Source organism: Nicotiana tabacum, chromosome 8 (genome assembly GCF_000715075.1).
Source record: "Nicotiana tabacum cultivar K326 chromosome 8, ASM71507v2, whole genome shotgun sequence".
Classification (NCBI taxonomy): Eukaryota; Viridiplantae; Streptophyta; class Magnoliopsida; order Solanales; family Solanaceae; genus Nicotiana; species Nicotiana tabacum.
Genome location: NC_134087.1, coordinates 211,753,782 through 211,770,486, shown reverse-complemented (window position 1 = coordinate 211,770,486; position 16,705 = coordinate 211,753,782). Strand labels below are relative to the sequence as shown.

Sequence of the window (16,705 nt, the reverse complement as noted above, 5' to 3'; positions counted from 1 at the left end):
CTTACTTATAATTTCTGGTTCGCAGACTTCAAAAGGAAAGTCGAATTTTCTCGATTTGGGATTTAAAAATAAACTGGTGACTTGGGACACCAATTAAAATATTCCAAGTGGCGACTTTGAGAAATTAAATAAAATAATCTCATTTCGAATAATGTCACTTAAATTGGAAAAACTCCCTTATACTACCTTCGAATGTGTAAAAAGGAGGTGTGACAATGATATATAGTACAGAAATAAAAGTATTACCTATACATTCCTAACTCAAAAAGATAGGACCACCGGGGGCGTGCGCAAAAATGCACGCACAAAGATCCAATTTGGAACTTACGACCTTTACAAGCACAAATGCTAGCTTGGCAACCAAGAAGTACTCCTTATCGGGAAGTGGAGCCATTACTATATATTGCTTCATTTTTACAGAATATTAGTATAAATATTTAATATTTTTTCCGGTAAAACGATATCGGATGGCATCGCTTCCACCCATGAGCATCCGCTCCTGAGGGCCACCCTAATTCATACTATATATATTACCTGCATTGGATACTTATCTTCAACCTAATCATAATCCTAAGACTCGTGATATAATATGTATACAAATTACAAAGGGATAAGAGAAGGAAAACTAAGCACGCCAAAATAAACAAGAGTGTATCTTATTCTTTTTCTCTTCCAACAGCTTCTCTTTGTCCATCTTGAACGTGTAAGTTATAATATAAACCATCCATCTTATCACAATGAAGTGGTAGCCATATCCTACATAATGCAAATTTACTTGCACCTTGAGAACCGATAACTGTACCAAGTAAACTACCAGCGTATGTCATAGAGTAGCATGAACCAAGTAATTAAAATCTATAATGGAATTCCTTAAGGCCAAGAAATGAGACTTTTTTTGTAGCCTAAACTTGGATTAACTATCCTCAAACTACTTTCTAATGGCTTTTCTGTTCAGACCTGTCATTTTTGTGTAGTTTATGTACAAAAGCTGTATGACTAACTATGAGGTGACGACTTCAACAGAGGTTCCATGACTTGGCAATTTAGGCAGTTGTCGTGGTGCTGCTGCAGTTGCTGCTGAAAGGCCTTGAAGCATTTTTATAACTTCAACTGTATCATCAAGATAGTATTTGGCCATGCTTGGTTTCTGACCAACAGTGCAAGCAAACACTTCTGCTTTATCAAGCAAAAAATGGTTGGACACATGACTTGCAATGCTCTCAAACATGTCTTCGTCTGATCTGTCATCGCCTATACACAAAACAAAATCTGGTGACATCCCTCTGCTCTTCATTGACGCCATCAGACTCTCAACAACAATGCCTTTACTTATATCCTGCAATCAATGAATAAGTTTAGCATCCATTTCAGTTTACCAAATTTGAAATATTATTCAACCATCATCCTTTTTTTCTCATACCTGTGGTTTCACCTCAACTATGTGTTGGCCTCTTTTCACAACCACAGGCTCATTAGCTAGTACACTCTCCAAGTGATCAAGAAGCTCTTTTGCTTGCCAAGCACCAAAGTCAGGGTCGGCTTCTTGATGATGCCACACTAGGGCACTCTCCTTTTGCTCTATTGACGAACCATCTGTTGCCTCTGTATAATGCTCCATAACAGGCAGTGCTACCCTTTTCCAGTCCATGTCTGCAGCTATCGGACGTGATTCCCATTCCGAATCCTTACTCCACCTTTACAAGGGATTAAATCAAGCGATCACAGTTAGTAAAAGAAAGCAACACACAAGAAGAACCTGATCTTGGTCAATAAAGTTCAAATGGCAGCAATGAGTTAATGAAATCAAAGTGGCAACAATGTGATACCTTGTAAAATAACCATGTTCAGCTGATAGCCCGAGTCTTGGACATGGAGATAACCACTGACTCAAAGAATCCTTACCTCTGCCACTCACTATAAAAACGACATTCTTTGGATCACTGCATAAACCATTCAAAACTGAGATGACTTCTTCACCAGGAGCTTTATTCACCTTATCCTCAGGCATCATGGTACCATCGTAGTCGAGCAAGATAAGCCTGCTGTTTGTCCTGTTGTAAGCAGAGACAATGTGTTCCACCGACAGCTTTCTGAAATTAGGACCGAGGGCAGCAACCCTGAAGCCAAGACCAAAACCAATGCCCCAACATCTCTTGTGATAATGCTCAGCACAAGCTCTTTGAAGGTCCTGATCGAAACTCCTAGCCCAATATGCCACATCATGAGAAGAAACATATTTGTAATGCTTCTCGTGGCGCAATTCTTTCTCAGGATCTGGCATGGTCACTGCCAAACCCATAGCCTCAGATACACTGTCAATATTCCAAGGATTTACACGGATTGCACCACTAAGAGATGGCGAGCACCCAACGAATTCAGAGACAATAATCACACTCTTTCTGGAAGCAGTAGGACCATCTAGCTGCAAGGCCTTATCCAAATTATCGCTGCCCTGCCTAGAGACCGTATACTCATAAGGCACCAAGTTCATCCCATCTCTAACAGCATTAACAACAACACACTCAGAGATTGCATAATGTGCAATCTTGTCTTGAGTAGAAACTGGACCATTGATACAAACAATCGGCTTGTACCCCGGTTTGCCATATTTTTTATTAATTTCACTTGCAATTCTGTTGACCTCTTTTTGAACCTCTTGGACATCACTCCCTTTACTTCTAGGGGGGTTGGTGATCTGAACCAATACCACTTTACCCCTCAATACAGGGTTCTCATCTAGAAGCCTCCCCATTGCCAGAAACTTTAGACCAATTCCTTTAAACATGTCCATATCATCAATACCTAACATCACAATTTTCCCCTCATATTTTTCTTTCAACTCCTTCGCTTTCTTTCCCGTGTCTGGTAGTGACATAACATTTTGGAGCTGTCCCGTGTGAATACCAACTGGAAGGATTTTAATGGTCACAGTTCTACCATAATAGTCAAGACCAATATACCCCCTCTTGGATTGATAGTCCAAACCCAACATCCTACTACAACATGATAAGAAATGCCTAGCATAATCAAATGTCTGAAAGCCTACAAGATCACAATTCAATAAAGCCCTTAAAATCTCTTCCCTAACAGGCAATGTTCGGTATATTTCAGATGATGGGAAAGGACTATGAAGAAAAAACCCAACCTTTACTCTATTGTACCTTCTCCTCAAGAAAGTAGGCAAGACCATGAGGTGATAATCTTGAATCCAAACATAATCTTCATCTGGATTGATCACTTCATAAACCTTATCAGCAAAAATCTTGTTTGCTAAGACATAAGCCTGCCACATAGACTTGTCAAACCTGACTCCATAGCTAGGTGTAACAGGCAACATGTAATGAAACAAAGGCCATAGATAGTGCTTGCAAAAACCATGATAAAACTTGTTTATTAAATCCAAAGGCAAGAAAGTAGGTACACACCTAAACTTGTCCAACAGGAATTGAGCCACTTCATCTTGTTCTGAGGGATCAACCTCTGCTTTCAAACACCCCACATATATAATCTCTACATTTGGTGAAAACCCATCTTTGAGCTGCAAAATCAAAGTGTCCAACGCATATCTGTCCCATTCAAAGCACCATTTCTTGGTTTCAGAATCCCTATAAGCTTTGATTGGCAGCTGGTTGGCAACAATGATTCTTCTCTCATATTCATTCTCCACCTCAACATTACTATTATTCCCTTCTAAGCCCTCCTCATCAAATTCAGATATAATCCCTGGAAAAGTCATGACTCTTGGGATTCTGGCCCGATCAACGTTGTAGGGATACTGGTCAAGATTTAGCAAATTGAAACAAGATCGCGACAACATAATGACAAAAGCAAGAAACACCTAGAGTTCATAAAGATCTTACGTCTGCGATAAGATAACAGAAAAGTTCAGAACTTTATACTATAAAAGGAAATGAAAACTAGACAAGAGCGAGATTGGGTACTTTCTTTTATCGGTGGGTGTTACAGACATAAAGTGTATGCTTCAAGAATAAGAGATGAAAACATAAGACTACCATTGAGAAGTAAATATATAGAAAGCTTCGAAAAAAGAAAGTGTAGATATATATAGAATATTTTGTACAAGGGGGCAGGGGAGAGTGGATAAGAACGAAGGAGGAAGACCGACTTGCACCAAAATGGCTACTACGTAATTAGGGCATTTTTGTGCATTAAACTCTCATTATATGCCGAATTCGAAAAAAGACCGGATTACAAGAGTCTATTATATGCAATTTTACCTTGCATTTCTGCAAGAGATCATTTCTACTGCGTAATAAGCTTTTATACGTAATTTTTACGGTCAAGATTGACAAATTAAAAGATCTTGTATATCATCATACTCTCATCTCATATTTATAAATATAAATATAATAAATATATATACATCATCAATCTACGTCTCAATTTTTAATGGGACGTGGCCTATTTTGACACGGAGTTGCTAGTGGTGTTCAAAGTATGGGTCTGATTTCTGAATATGTATTTGGGTACTATGTTTCATCTTTCTCAATCGGTTGACTATTGAGCAATGCGTTTGGAACTTTCTCATATTTTAAAAGTTTCATTTATTGCCTTTTATTTTTTGGACGTTATTGGTTTTGATCGCAGCATCACCATTTTCAACATTTGAAGTACAAACGATAGCAAAAAGGAAAGTAATAAAAGAAATCAATAATAGAAGAAAGTTACTATTGTAGCGGCCAATCACAAGGCTAGAGAAATCTGCTACTGATTTTTAGAGGATATAAACACATTAAAATCTAGCTATAAAGTTCGTCGATTTTATTGAAAAGTTAATCGTAAAGAAGGTTACATAATGCGGGTACTTTTTCGTTTTTCACTTTATCCAAATATTGTAACCAAATTAATTAGCAAAATCATAGGAAAGGAGTTTTACAGCTATGACAGCTCAACACGGTCATATTGGATAACGAGAACAGCTGGCACGTGACCTTTCCCTTTTAGAGAAAGAAAATTATTTATAAGCTCGGAAAAATCAGTTTTAAGTACACTTATTTTTATAAAACGTTATGTTTATTTACAAGACTGACGGCAACGTGTTCTGATTGGTTGGACTGCGGGAGGGAAGGAGGCCATCTTTGACGCGTCATTTGAAAAATAGAGTTTGGGTTGGGCGCGTACCTACAACTCTAATTTGGTAAGCTAAAAAGCACAATAAGGAATACTGTATTTGAATAAATGAAGCAAATAGAATATAAAAATCAAAATAATTTATAGGTTACAAGTTTGAACCATGAAAATAATTATTAATATTTTATATTAGAATAGACTGTTTATATCATATATCCTTGAATTGTGACCCTTCTACGAACGAGTTAGAGAAGAAATTTACTTTGATAGCGTAAAAGTTCTTGATACTAACGAAATATATATAGAGGTTAAACTCTACTTATTATATTTGTCATGAGCATAAAGATGGGTGTTAGTCGCAAGACACGAAATGAAAACCCCACAAAATTGTGCTCTTTCTTTAAAACAAAATAAAAAAAAAACTAAACCGTATTCTTTCCATGCTTTAAAATAAAAATTAATTTTATAGAAAATGACTTTTAAAAGAGAATGCCACATTCACCTTTTAACAATACTGTTGAGCTTTTTAAGGTAAGTTGGGTAACATTACCGACAATTAATTAAAGAGGAGGCTTGTGAAATATCTCCCTTTTCTCTCTTCTTCTCATCACGTCCATGCAGCGTGAACCCCCAATTCTAAAAACAGCCACGTGTCGTTCTTACAACCAAAACTTTGGTTTTGACTACACGTTATCACCATTATTCAGGTGGTTGTTAATCATCGGATGGCTCGTCAATGCCTGGGTCCCACATTATCCGTTTTGGTACGAGAAAGAGGAAAACTATTTTGTAGTTGGGCCTAATCTCCCGGCAGGCTCGAAGCACTACGAGTAGTGGAAAAATTTTCATAAAGCACTATATTTTAATAGTAATTAGTTATTTATAGATATTATTTGTCATATTACGAATTATAGATACCTTTTATGTGGTTATAAGATATATTTAATGTTGGGAATAAACCCTTTACCAAAATAATATTCACTGTAATAAAAGCGGAATAATAATGTAGCACCGAGATACGGTAATTAACAAGAATAAAAGAGTAACAAAGACACCAAAATTTTTACGTGGAAAACCCTTTTAATAAGGGAAAAAACCACGGCCCCGAGAGGAGCAACTGATATCACTATAGTAAGGAATTTTACAGTTTGTAGGTCGGAGATAAATACTCCAAAGACCACTACAACACTCAAAAGAAATAACCCTCTTTTGATATTCCCACCTCACTACAATATCGTTCACTCTCTATTTTTCTCACGGACTATTTTCTTATACCTTGTCTGTGAAACCTCACTCTTTCTTTCTCTCTTTGTTGGTGTGTAGAAATGAGAGTTGAAGCTCTCCTTTTATAGCCAAAGCTTCACCCTCTAAAGCCTACAATATTTGACAATTTACACACACTTTTCACAATTCAACAAAGTTGGCTACCAAACCAAAGAAATTCAACAAAGTTGGCTACCAAACCAAACTAATTCAACAAGATTGACTACCAACCAAACCAAGTCAACAAGGTTGACTACCAAACCAAAGAAAAACTTTTATTAGGCACATGCCTAATACTTCTTCAATGAGATGGACCTCATCAATCTCCCCCTCCAGTCTCATTCATCCAGAGGAGGTAGCACTGTCTTCTAGTTTGAGTGCATGCCGACAAGTTCTTTGCATAGCTCGAACTTGTTCCTTGGTACCACCTTGGTCAGCATATATGCGGGATTCTCACTTGTAGAAATCTTCAAGACTTTTAGAGATTCATTATCTACCATTTCTCGAATCCAATGATATCTCACATCAATGTGTTTGGTTCTTGCATGGTACATAGAGTTCTTGCTAAGGTCTATAGCACTTTGACTGTCACAATAGACGACATACTCCTTCTGATGCAATCCAAGCTCTTGAAGGAACCGTTTGAGCCATACCATCTCCTTGCCAGTTTCTGTAGCGGCAATGTACTCTGCTTCAGTTGTTGAAAGTGCAACACACTTCTGCAACTTAGACTGCCGTGATATAGCTCCCCTTGAAAATGTAAATAAATATCCAGTAGTAGATTTTCTGTCGTCAATGTCACCTGCCATATCAGCATCTGTATAGCCCTTCAAGATTGGATCAGATCCTCCAAAGCACAAACAATCTCCCGTGGTACCTCTCAGGTACCTGAGTATCCACTTGACTGCTTCCCAATGTTCCTTTCCAGGATTTTCAAGAAACCTGCTGACAACACCAACTGCGTGAGCAATATCAGGTCTAGTACATACCATTGCATACATCAAGCTTCCGACTGCTGAAGAATAAGGAACTTTAGCCATGTTCCCTTTCTCCTCCACTGTTGTAGGACACATCTTCTTACTCAACTTTAGATGACCAGCAAGAGGTGTGCTGACTGGCTTAGCATTCTTCATGTTGAAGCGTTCTAGTACACATTCAATGTACTTCTCCTGAGATAGCCACAACTTTCTACTTGTTCTCTCTCGAACTATCTTCATCCCTAGAATTTGTTGTGCTGGGCCCAAGTCCTTCATATCAAATGACTTGGACATATCTCCTTTCAACTTTGCTATCAACCCCTTGTCTTTTCCTACAATTAATATGTCATCCACATACAACAATAATATAATAAATTTATTCTCAGAAAATCTTTTGAAGTATACACATGGATCAGAATAGGTCTTTAGGTATGTTTGACTTTTCATGAATGAGTCAAACTTCATGTACCACTGCTTTGGTGCCTGCTTCAATCCATAAAGACTCTTATTCAATTTGCACACCATGTGTTTCTTTCCAGCTACTTCAAATCCTTCTGGCTGCTCCATATAAATCTCCTCTTCCAAATCTCCATGAAGAAATGCAGTTTTCACATCCAACTGCTCCACTTCAAGATCTAGGCTAGCTGCTAAGCTCAAAATTGTTCGAATAGAAGTCATTTTGACAACATGTGAGAAAATTTCGTCAAAATCAATACCTTTCTTTTGTTCGAATCTTTTAACCACCAATCGAGCTTTGTATCTGACCAGCTTGCCATTTCCATCTTTCTTGAGTTTAAAGACCCATTTGCATTTGAGTGGTCTTTTACCCTTTGGAAGTTCAACCAGCTTGTATGTGCCATTTTTCTGTAGAGATTCCATCTCTTCTTGCATAACTTTCATCCACTGGTTCTTTTCTGGATGGGACAACACCTCCTTAAGACTTTCTGGCTCCCCCTCATTACTGATGAGGACATACTCTGTGGAAGGGTACCTACATGACTCTACCCTTGGCCTCTCTGATCTCCTCAGAGGTTGAGGTTGTTCTTCTCCCTGAGTGGGGTGCTCCACTTCCTCGACACCTTTATCAAGTTGCTCCCCCTGCTCAATAACCTCACCAGGTTGCTCCCCCTGCTCGACAACCTCGACGGTCGTACTTTCTGCACTTGTGGGATTGTTAGAAGTAGAAGGAATAGTAACAAAGTTAGGAATTATACCATTCTTCGCCTTTTTTGACATATCAGCAGCAGTTCCAACTTCACTTTCTCGGAAGACTACATCTCTGCTTCTGATGACCTTCTTCTTTACAAGATCCCACAGTCTGTACCCGAACTCTTCATCTCCATATCCGATAAATATGCAGGGAACGGATTTATCATCCAACTTTGTTCTCTACTCTTTTGGTACATGTGCAAAAGCTCTGCAACCGAACACCTTCAGATGCGAGTAGGACACCTCCTTGTTGGTCCAAACTCTCTCTGGGATTTCAAACGCCAACGGAACTGATGGACTCCTATTGATCAGGTAACAGGCTGTCTGAACTACTTCACCCCAGAATGACTTAGGCAGTTTAGCCATTCTGAGTATGCTTCTCACCTTCTCCACAATGGTGCGGTTCATCTTCTCGGCTACGCCATTGTGCTGTGGGGTTCCAAGAACTGTCTTTTCATGTCTGATCCCATGACTTGAACAATACTCTTCAAATTCCCTTGAAGTGTACTCACCTCCATTGTCACTTCGGAGGCGCTTTAGCTTTCGACCCGTCTCCCTTTCTACTAGAGCATGAAACTTCTGGAAAACTTGAAACACCTGATCTTTGGTTTTCAAAATATAAACCCATAATTTTCGTGAAGCGTCATCAATAAAAGTAATAAAATATTTGTTACCGCCCGTTGATTCAATTTCCATTGGGCCGCAAACATCAGAATATACTAAATCAAGTATATTCAATTTTCTTTCAGACGATGTCTGAAATGAGACTCTATGCTGCTTACCAAATAAACAGTAGTCACAAGGTTTTACCGTTGTACCTTTGGCATAAGAAATGAGTGATTTCTTGGCAAGAATCTGCAATCCCTTCTCGCTCATATGACCCATTCTTTTGTGCCACAAATCTACAGAAATCTCATCTTGTGCCACGTTCAATTCACCTTGGCATATCTCTACATTTGTCCTGTACAACGTGCCACGAGCAACTCCCTTTGCAATCACCAATGATTCCTTAGTGAGTCTCCACTTTTGATTTGCAAAATAACTCTCGTATCCATCTCGGTCTAAAGCAATTCCCGAGATCAAGTTCATCCGCAAATCAGGTACATGCCGCACATCCTTTAGAACCAATGTGCATCCGACATTTGTCTTGATACAAATGTCACCAATCCCCACAATCTTTGAGTAACTTGTGTTACCCATTCTCACTATGCCGAAATCACCTTCTACATATCTGCAAAAAAGATCTCTTACCGGTGTGGCATGGTAAGATGTCGTTGTGTCAACCACCCATTCCGACTCTGGACCTGACATGTGCATGCATTCCTCTTCCTCATTTATAAAGAGGACACCATTATCATTGTTTTGCACCATGGCGGTTATGTTGTCGTCATTCTTCTGGCCACTGGTTTCACCTTTGCCCTTCCTTGGATTTGGGCAATCTCTTTTGAAGTGACCTGGTTGATCACAGTTGTAGCAATTTCTGACTCTTGATTTGGATCGGTTCTTTGACTTCCCACGAGCTCCGGATCTACCATAGTTGTTCGAACTCCTTTGATAACTCCTGCCTCTACTTTCTGTGATGAGAGTCTGTCCTTGATTTTCAGGCTTCTTTCTCATCTTCTCATTGAGTAGAAGAGCCGATGTGACATCTTTCAACTCAATAGTAGTCTTACCGTGCAGGATGGTTGTTGCCAAATTATCGTACGAAGATGGCAACGAGTTCAATAGCAAGATGGCTTTATCTTCTTCCTCGATTTTCACTCCGAGGTTGGCAAGCTGTGTGATTAGTCCGTTAAACACATTTAAATGTGACAAAAAATTCGTACCTTTACTCATGTGTAGGGCGTATAACTGCTTCTTCAGGTACAATTTATTTGTCAGCGTTTTGGACATGTATAGGCTTTCCAACCTTGTCCAAATTCCACGTGCAGTGTCTTCATCAATGATGTTATTTACCACATCATCTGATAAGTGCAACCTGATTGCACTAGCAGCTCTTTCATCCAAGTCAGCCCAATCTATAGCTTTCATGGTATCGGGCTTTTTGGAATCAACATCTAGAACCTTGTGTAATCCTTGTTGGATGAGTAGATCTCTCATCCTTCTTTGCCATGTTGAGAAACCGTTATCTCCGTTGAATTTTGCTACCTCGTACTTTACTCCGGACATTTATTTTTCACCGAGTATAGTACTACCGATTGTGAATAGTATTTTAGTGAACGAGCAGAACCTGTGCTCTGATACCAGTTGTTGGGAATAAATCCCTTACCAAAATAATATTCACGGTAATAAAAGCGGAATAATAATGTAGCACCGAGATACGATAATTAACAAGAATAAAAGAGTAACAAAGACACCAAAATTTTTACGTGGAAAACCCTTTTAATAAGGGAAAAAACCACGGCCCCGAGAGGAGCAACTGATATCACTATAGTAAGAAATTTTACAGTTTGTAGGTCGGAGATAAATACTCCAAAGACCACTACAACACTCAAAAGAAATAACCCTCTTTTGATATTCCCACCTCACTACAATATCGCTAACTCTCTATTTTCCTCACAGACTATTTTCTTATACCTTGTCTGTGAAACCTCACTCTTTCTTTCTCTCTTTGTTGGTGTGTAGAAATGAGAGTTGAAGCTCTCCTTTTATAGCCAAAGCTTCACCCTCTAAAGCCTACAGTATTTGACAATTTACACACACTTTTCATAATTCAACAAAGTTGGCTACCAAACCAAAGAAATTCAACAAAGTTGGCTACCAAACCAAACTAATTCAACAAGATTGGCTACCAACCAAACCAAGTCAACCAGGTTGGCTACCAAACCAAAGAAAAACTTTTATTAGGCACATGCCTAATACTTCTTCAATGAGATGGACCTCATCAATCTCTTGTATTCATGAATACAATAGCAAAAATAGACGTGAATTGGGGAAGTCCAGCTAATCAGTTGTTGTATATTCGAGTGTATTTGACTGTATTCATGGAGTGAAACATGGGATTACAGCTGGACAAATTATTGTATTCGACTGTATTCACGACGTGAAATAGGGGATTACACTGTTTTTAAAACGGAAAGTGAATCAATTAACATAATAGACTCCTAATATAATGAACAAACTCAATTGTAATACACAAATTTTATATTTTCAATTATAAAAAAGGTTCTCAACCGAAAAATACCCTAAAAACATAGCAATTTTCAGAGAAATTATGTAATACATTTGAATACATAAATTATACTCCCTCCGTTTCAATTTATGTGAACCCATTTGACTGGGCACAGAGTTTAAGAAAAGAGAAAAGACTTTTGATCTTGTGGTGTAAAATGAGTCACATATATTTTGTGTGGCTATAAATCATTGTGTAAAGGTAAATTTTTTCTAAATAAGGAAATTGATCATTCTTTTTGGCACAGACTAAAAAGAAAATATGTTCACATAAATTGAAACGGATGGAGTATTAATTAAAAAAAACTTATGAATATATTTATGGCATATAGCGAGACAGTGAATACAATAAAATATATAGAATACATCGGGATACATTGAAATACAATGAGAAAAAAAAGACAGTTACAACGAGATACGTTGAATTACAATGAAAAAAAAAATGAATACAATGAAATACATGAAAATACATTGAAATATATTAACAGAAAATCAAGTTGCTCAGCCCCAAACTCCATCATCTTTGTTCAAAAACAAACCCTAATTCCCGACAAATCTGCCGTTCACCGGAAGCCTGTAGTGAGAAACCAACCGGATTAAAAGAGCTAATGATTTTGAAAGAATCAAAATAGGGCCATCAGGATTTTGAAAGAATCAATATGTCCACAGGTGCATTCTTAAACAACTCCTTAGGCATCAAAACCTTATTGATATTAAAAATAGCCAACGGCTATTCATCAATTAGAGTTCCGGCTGAAATTCCATCGCTTGAGATACATATGTCGGCGGCTGGCTGCTGTTGGTCAACTGCATAAATCTAATATACCGATTGACTGATTGTTTGCTGTGGTGACCAGGAAAGCATCAGCCATAAATTATACAGTATATATGACATGGACCGCATTGAAATAGGAAGTAGGTTTCTCCTTTGACGTTATTTTTATTTCTTGCTATTGGGGTAAAATCTCGGCTGCTGCTGCTGTTGGTTACAAACCAATCGGATTAAATGTTCCATAGATTTTAAACCGGCTGAAGCAGAGAGTAAACCTGCTTTGAAGTGGGCTTTGCACAAATCCAGTGAAAGGAGGAGGAGATCGAAAATTTTAATGGGATGGGAGAAGACTGGAAGAGGATGAGATGTATCAAAGTAGAGAGAGAAAGAAAAAATTGTTACTGATTAGCGTATTTAGTGGCTTAGGGTTAAGAGGTAATCAAAATTAAATATTTTGCTATAAACTTTAAAAGGTGTCTATAGAATATAACTTTTTAAATGGTATTTATTTAAAATAAATAAGGTGTTTACCTTTGTTATAGGAGGTAAAAATTCCTAAGAATTACTCGGTTGAAATTTAAAAATAGCCCGATTTATAAGTGGTAATTGAAAAATAGTCATAATTTTAAAAGTAATCGAAATTTAGGTGCTTTTCATGTAAAGATAAATCTGAACGAAAACACCGTTCAAAATCCGGAAAATATTCCAGCATAATATACTGAAATTTAAATTTTTTACATGTGAACTTCCAGCATAATATACTGGAGTTTCAGTATAATATACTGGAGTTCCAGCATAATATAATGGAGTTCCAGCATAATATACTGCTCCAGTATAATATGCTGGAAGTTCATACACATGTGCTCCAATTTCTAGTATATTATGCTAGAATTTTTCGTGTACTGGAGTTCCATCATAATATGCTAGAAGTTCATACACAAGTACACCAATCTCCAGTATATTATGCTGGAACTTTCCGTGTTGCAGTAACATAGTGACTATTTTTTAATGACTTTACAAACGCTAACTATTTTTTAATTACCAATGCGAAAACTGACTAGTTCATGCTATTTTTACGAATTACTCCCTATGTTTTAGTAAGATTGACACTATTTTTCTATTAGTCTCTTTCAGAAAGATTGTCATCTTTCAATATTTTTTTAATAAGAAGTATTTATAGCTACATAAATGCTATGGCAGGTTTCAGACCATAAGTTTCAAAAGTTTTATAGCCACACAAATACTAACTTATTTAAGACAGCTTATATCAAAAGTCTTTCCATCTTTAGTAAAGTTTGTGCGAAGTCAACTTTTTGAAACGGAGGGAATACTAGTAATTACATTATGTTTACTTTCCACATTTTCATTTTCAAAGAGTGGAACATTGTATTAAAAAATATTCCAGCTTGTAAACTGCTAGTTGTGTATAAATTTCAACAAAATATATTACCATCTATTATAAGCTTTGTTCACCTTAATTATACTTATCAATTCATTCTATTCCGATTCACACGATTTGAAATAGTTCAACATATATGATAATTGCATATATCGAACAAATTGGCGAATTTGCATGTTCTGAGTCTTTTAGAAAAGGTATATATATATCAGTTAAAGGTTAAGGCTTTAGTATTATGAAGACTAATCATAGTATATGTATAGGAAAAAATATGATATGACACGTGGTCATCTAAGATGAATATGGGTGTGACTTTTTCCCAGGACACGTTGAACCCAAGACGTCGACGGTCACCGAACGCTGGTATTCCGCTCGTCACCGGAAGAGAATGTTCATAAAGGTATATTAAATGTTTTGCATCCGGTAGTATTTAATAGAGCATATTTTGCAGTATTAAGAACGACCGCCCGTTAAAAGGAATTTAGCATTTATTTTCACCGTTACACCTTCATCAATGACCCTCATAATTATTATGACATTAAAAAAGGACACGATCCTAGGACCTCATTCCCTAGACACAACTATAAATAGAGAACTCAGTTACCATTGTAAAGAACATGATTTTTCTGGCTAACTTATACTACATTGTATACAAAGCTTAATACAATATTACTTTTTTGCTTTTGATCTTATCATTGCTGTGCCCGGAAACCTTGTTTCCGGATTCTCCAATTCTGCTATTTCATCTACATTTTAAGGCTAAGTATTATATATTTCTTCAGTATGATCAAATTAGTTCACTTTGTCTAGAAACCATGTATAAATTCAACTGTACCATTTTACGGGTAAACAGTTTGGCGCGCACCGTGGGGCCTAGACAACCATGCAATTGAAATATTGAATTGATCCTTACCTTTTTTATTAAAGTACTTTGATTGTTTTGTCTTAAAAAAAGTCACAGAAAATGGCAGATAACACTGTAAACAACACGTACAATCCAGAAATTCGAAAGATTCAACCTCATTTCGAGGATTCAATCAATGACACCCACAACGAGGGGAATGACGTGATGCCGGTACATGACAGGCAATATCCTCTACATGTTCGAGAGACAACTCCCAATGATGCTAATGAAGAGCATGTTGTCGATGTGGTAAGGGTCTTGCAAGAGCAGCATGCGATTATTCTAGGCCATCTCACGCGACATGATAAGGTTATGATGGAGTTGAAGCAGGAACTGTCGGGGGCTTCTGTCACGGCCCAAACCGATGGGCCGCAACGGGTGCCCGAGTCCTACCTGTCAAACACCCCTAAACATGCGTCTAAGATATAAACCTGAATCAAAAACACGGCTAGTCGTTCTTTGTCGGAAAACTCTTCGTGTTTCCAGTCAAAGAGGGGCAGCTGTAAGCACGTGATTTTTGACCCTCCCCGAGAATTTTCACATTTTTAGTGTGAATATGTGAAATTGGGTCTAGTATAGCTATTTTAACTATTTTTACTTTATTTCGTTGCAAAAAGAAAAATTACAAAAAAAAGTATATATATAAATTTTAGTTTATGTATCCCTCATAAACTTGAAAAAATCAAAAATTGCACTTTATTTTGGTACTTTATATAAATTCGAAAATTAACAAAAAATATATATATAATTCTATTAATGTTTTGAAGTCATTTTAATACAAAAAATATTATTTCATATTTTTGTCTTTATTAAAAACGAAAATTACAAAAAATAGTTTTATTAATATTTTATAGTTATTTTAACTTTGAAAAATACAAAAAATATTACTTCATATTTTATCTTAATATTTACGAAAATTACAAACAAATAGTTTTATTAATATTTTTATAGTTATTTTAACTTTGAAAAATACAAAAAATATTACTTCATATTTTATCTTAATATTTACGAAAATTACAAAAATGGTTTTATTAATATTTTATAGTCGTTTTAACTTTGAAAAAATACAAAAATAGTACTTCATATTTTATCTTAATATTTACGAAAATTACAAAAATAGTTTTATTAATATTTTGTAGCTATTTTAAAACCTTAAAAATATTTAAAAAAAGATATAGTTTTGTTAAATACTAGTCTTATTTTCGGTAGTTATTTTGCTTACATAGGACTAGTTAAGCAACGTGTTCCTATTTCTCGGGTCCGGGCAAAAGAATAATATTCGGGTTCAAACTACCCGGTTTTAGGCCTAATTTTCGGACCTAGCCCACAATAAACCGTGTCCAGGACACGTGGGGAACCCCACCACGCGTGGGGAACATATGCCTTGAACCCCACCACGCGTGGGCTCATTTTTTCTGGGCAAACCATGTCAAATACACGGACTACACATTTGACAAAGGGGGGAATTTTGGATTTTTGGTCAAAAAAAAAAAGGGAAAAAACGAATTTTTGGATTTTGAAGAAAATAGTACTGTTCATCTTCTTCTTCACAAAGAAGAAGAAGAGAAAAACCTACTGGAAAAACCCACCTCCATCAACGGCAACCACCCTACTGTCCGAACGGATTCCTCCAAACACCACCACCAAACGACCAAACAGTCCGTCACCCTCCTCACGTCCGGCGACCATCCCGACACCATCTCCCCCGTCGTCTCGCAACCAGCCCAAACCACCACCCGAACACCACCACCGCAGCTGCCTCCACCATCCAGAAACCACCCATCAAGCAACAACTTTTGTTGCTGCATCGTCACCTTCCCCAACTCCCTCTCCGCCATAACCACCAAACGACTACCACTCGCATATTATCGTTCAAGGTGAATAAGAGTATTATTTGATATGGATGAATGTCAACAATG

The 16,705-nt window shown here is 37.1% G+C and overlaps 1 protein-coding gene across 1 annotated transcript; it reads right to left on the bottom strand.

The window, feature by feature from the left end:
• Positions 1-640: 640 nt before the first annotated feature.
• LOC107773876 (putative alpha,alpha-trehalose-phosphate synthase [UDP-forming] 11) lies at positions 641-4,293 on the bottom strand. The gene is made up of 3 exons (XM_016593301.2): positions 1,827-4,293; positions 1,421-1,694; positions 641-1,336 (listed from the first exon to the last, which is right to left on the bottom strand). The coding sequence occupies exons 1-3, from the start codon at positions 3,815-3,817 to the stop codon at positions 1,001-1,003; spliced, it is 2,601 nt and encodes an 866-aa protein (XP_016448787.2). The 5' UTR covers positions 3,818-4,293; the 3' UTR covers positions 641-1,000.
• Between the last annotated feature and the right edge of the window lie 12,412 nt (positions 4,294-16,705).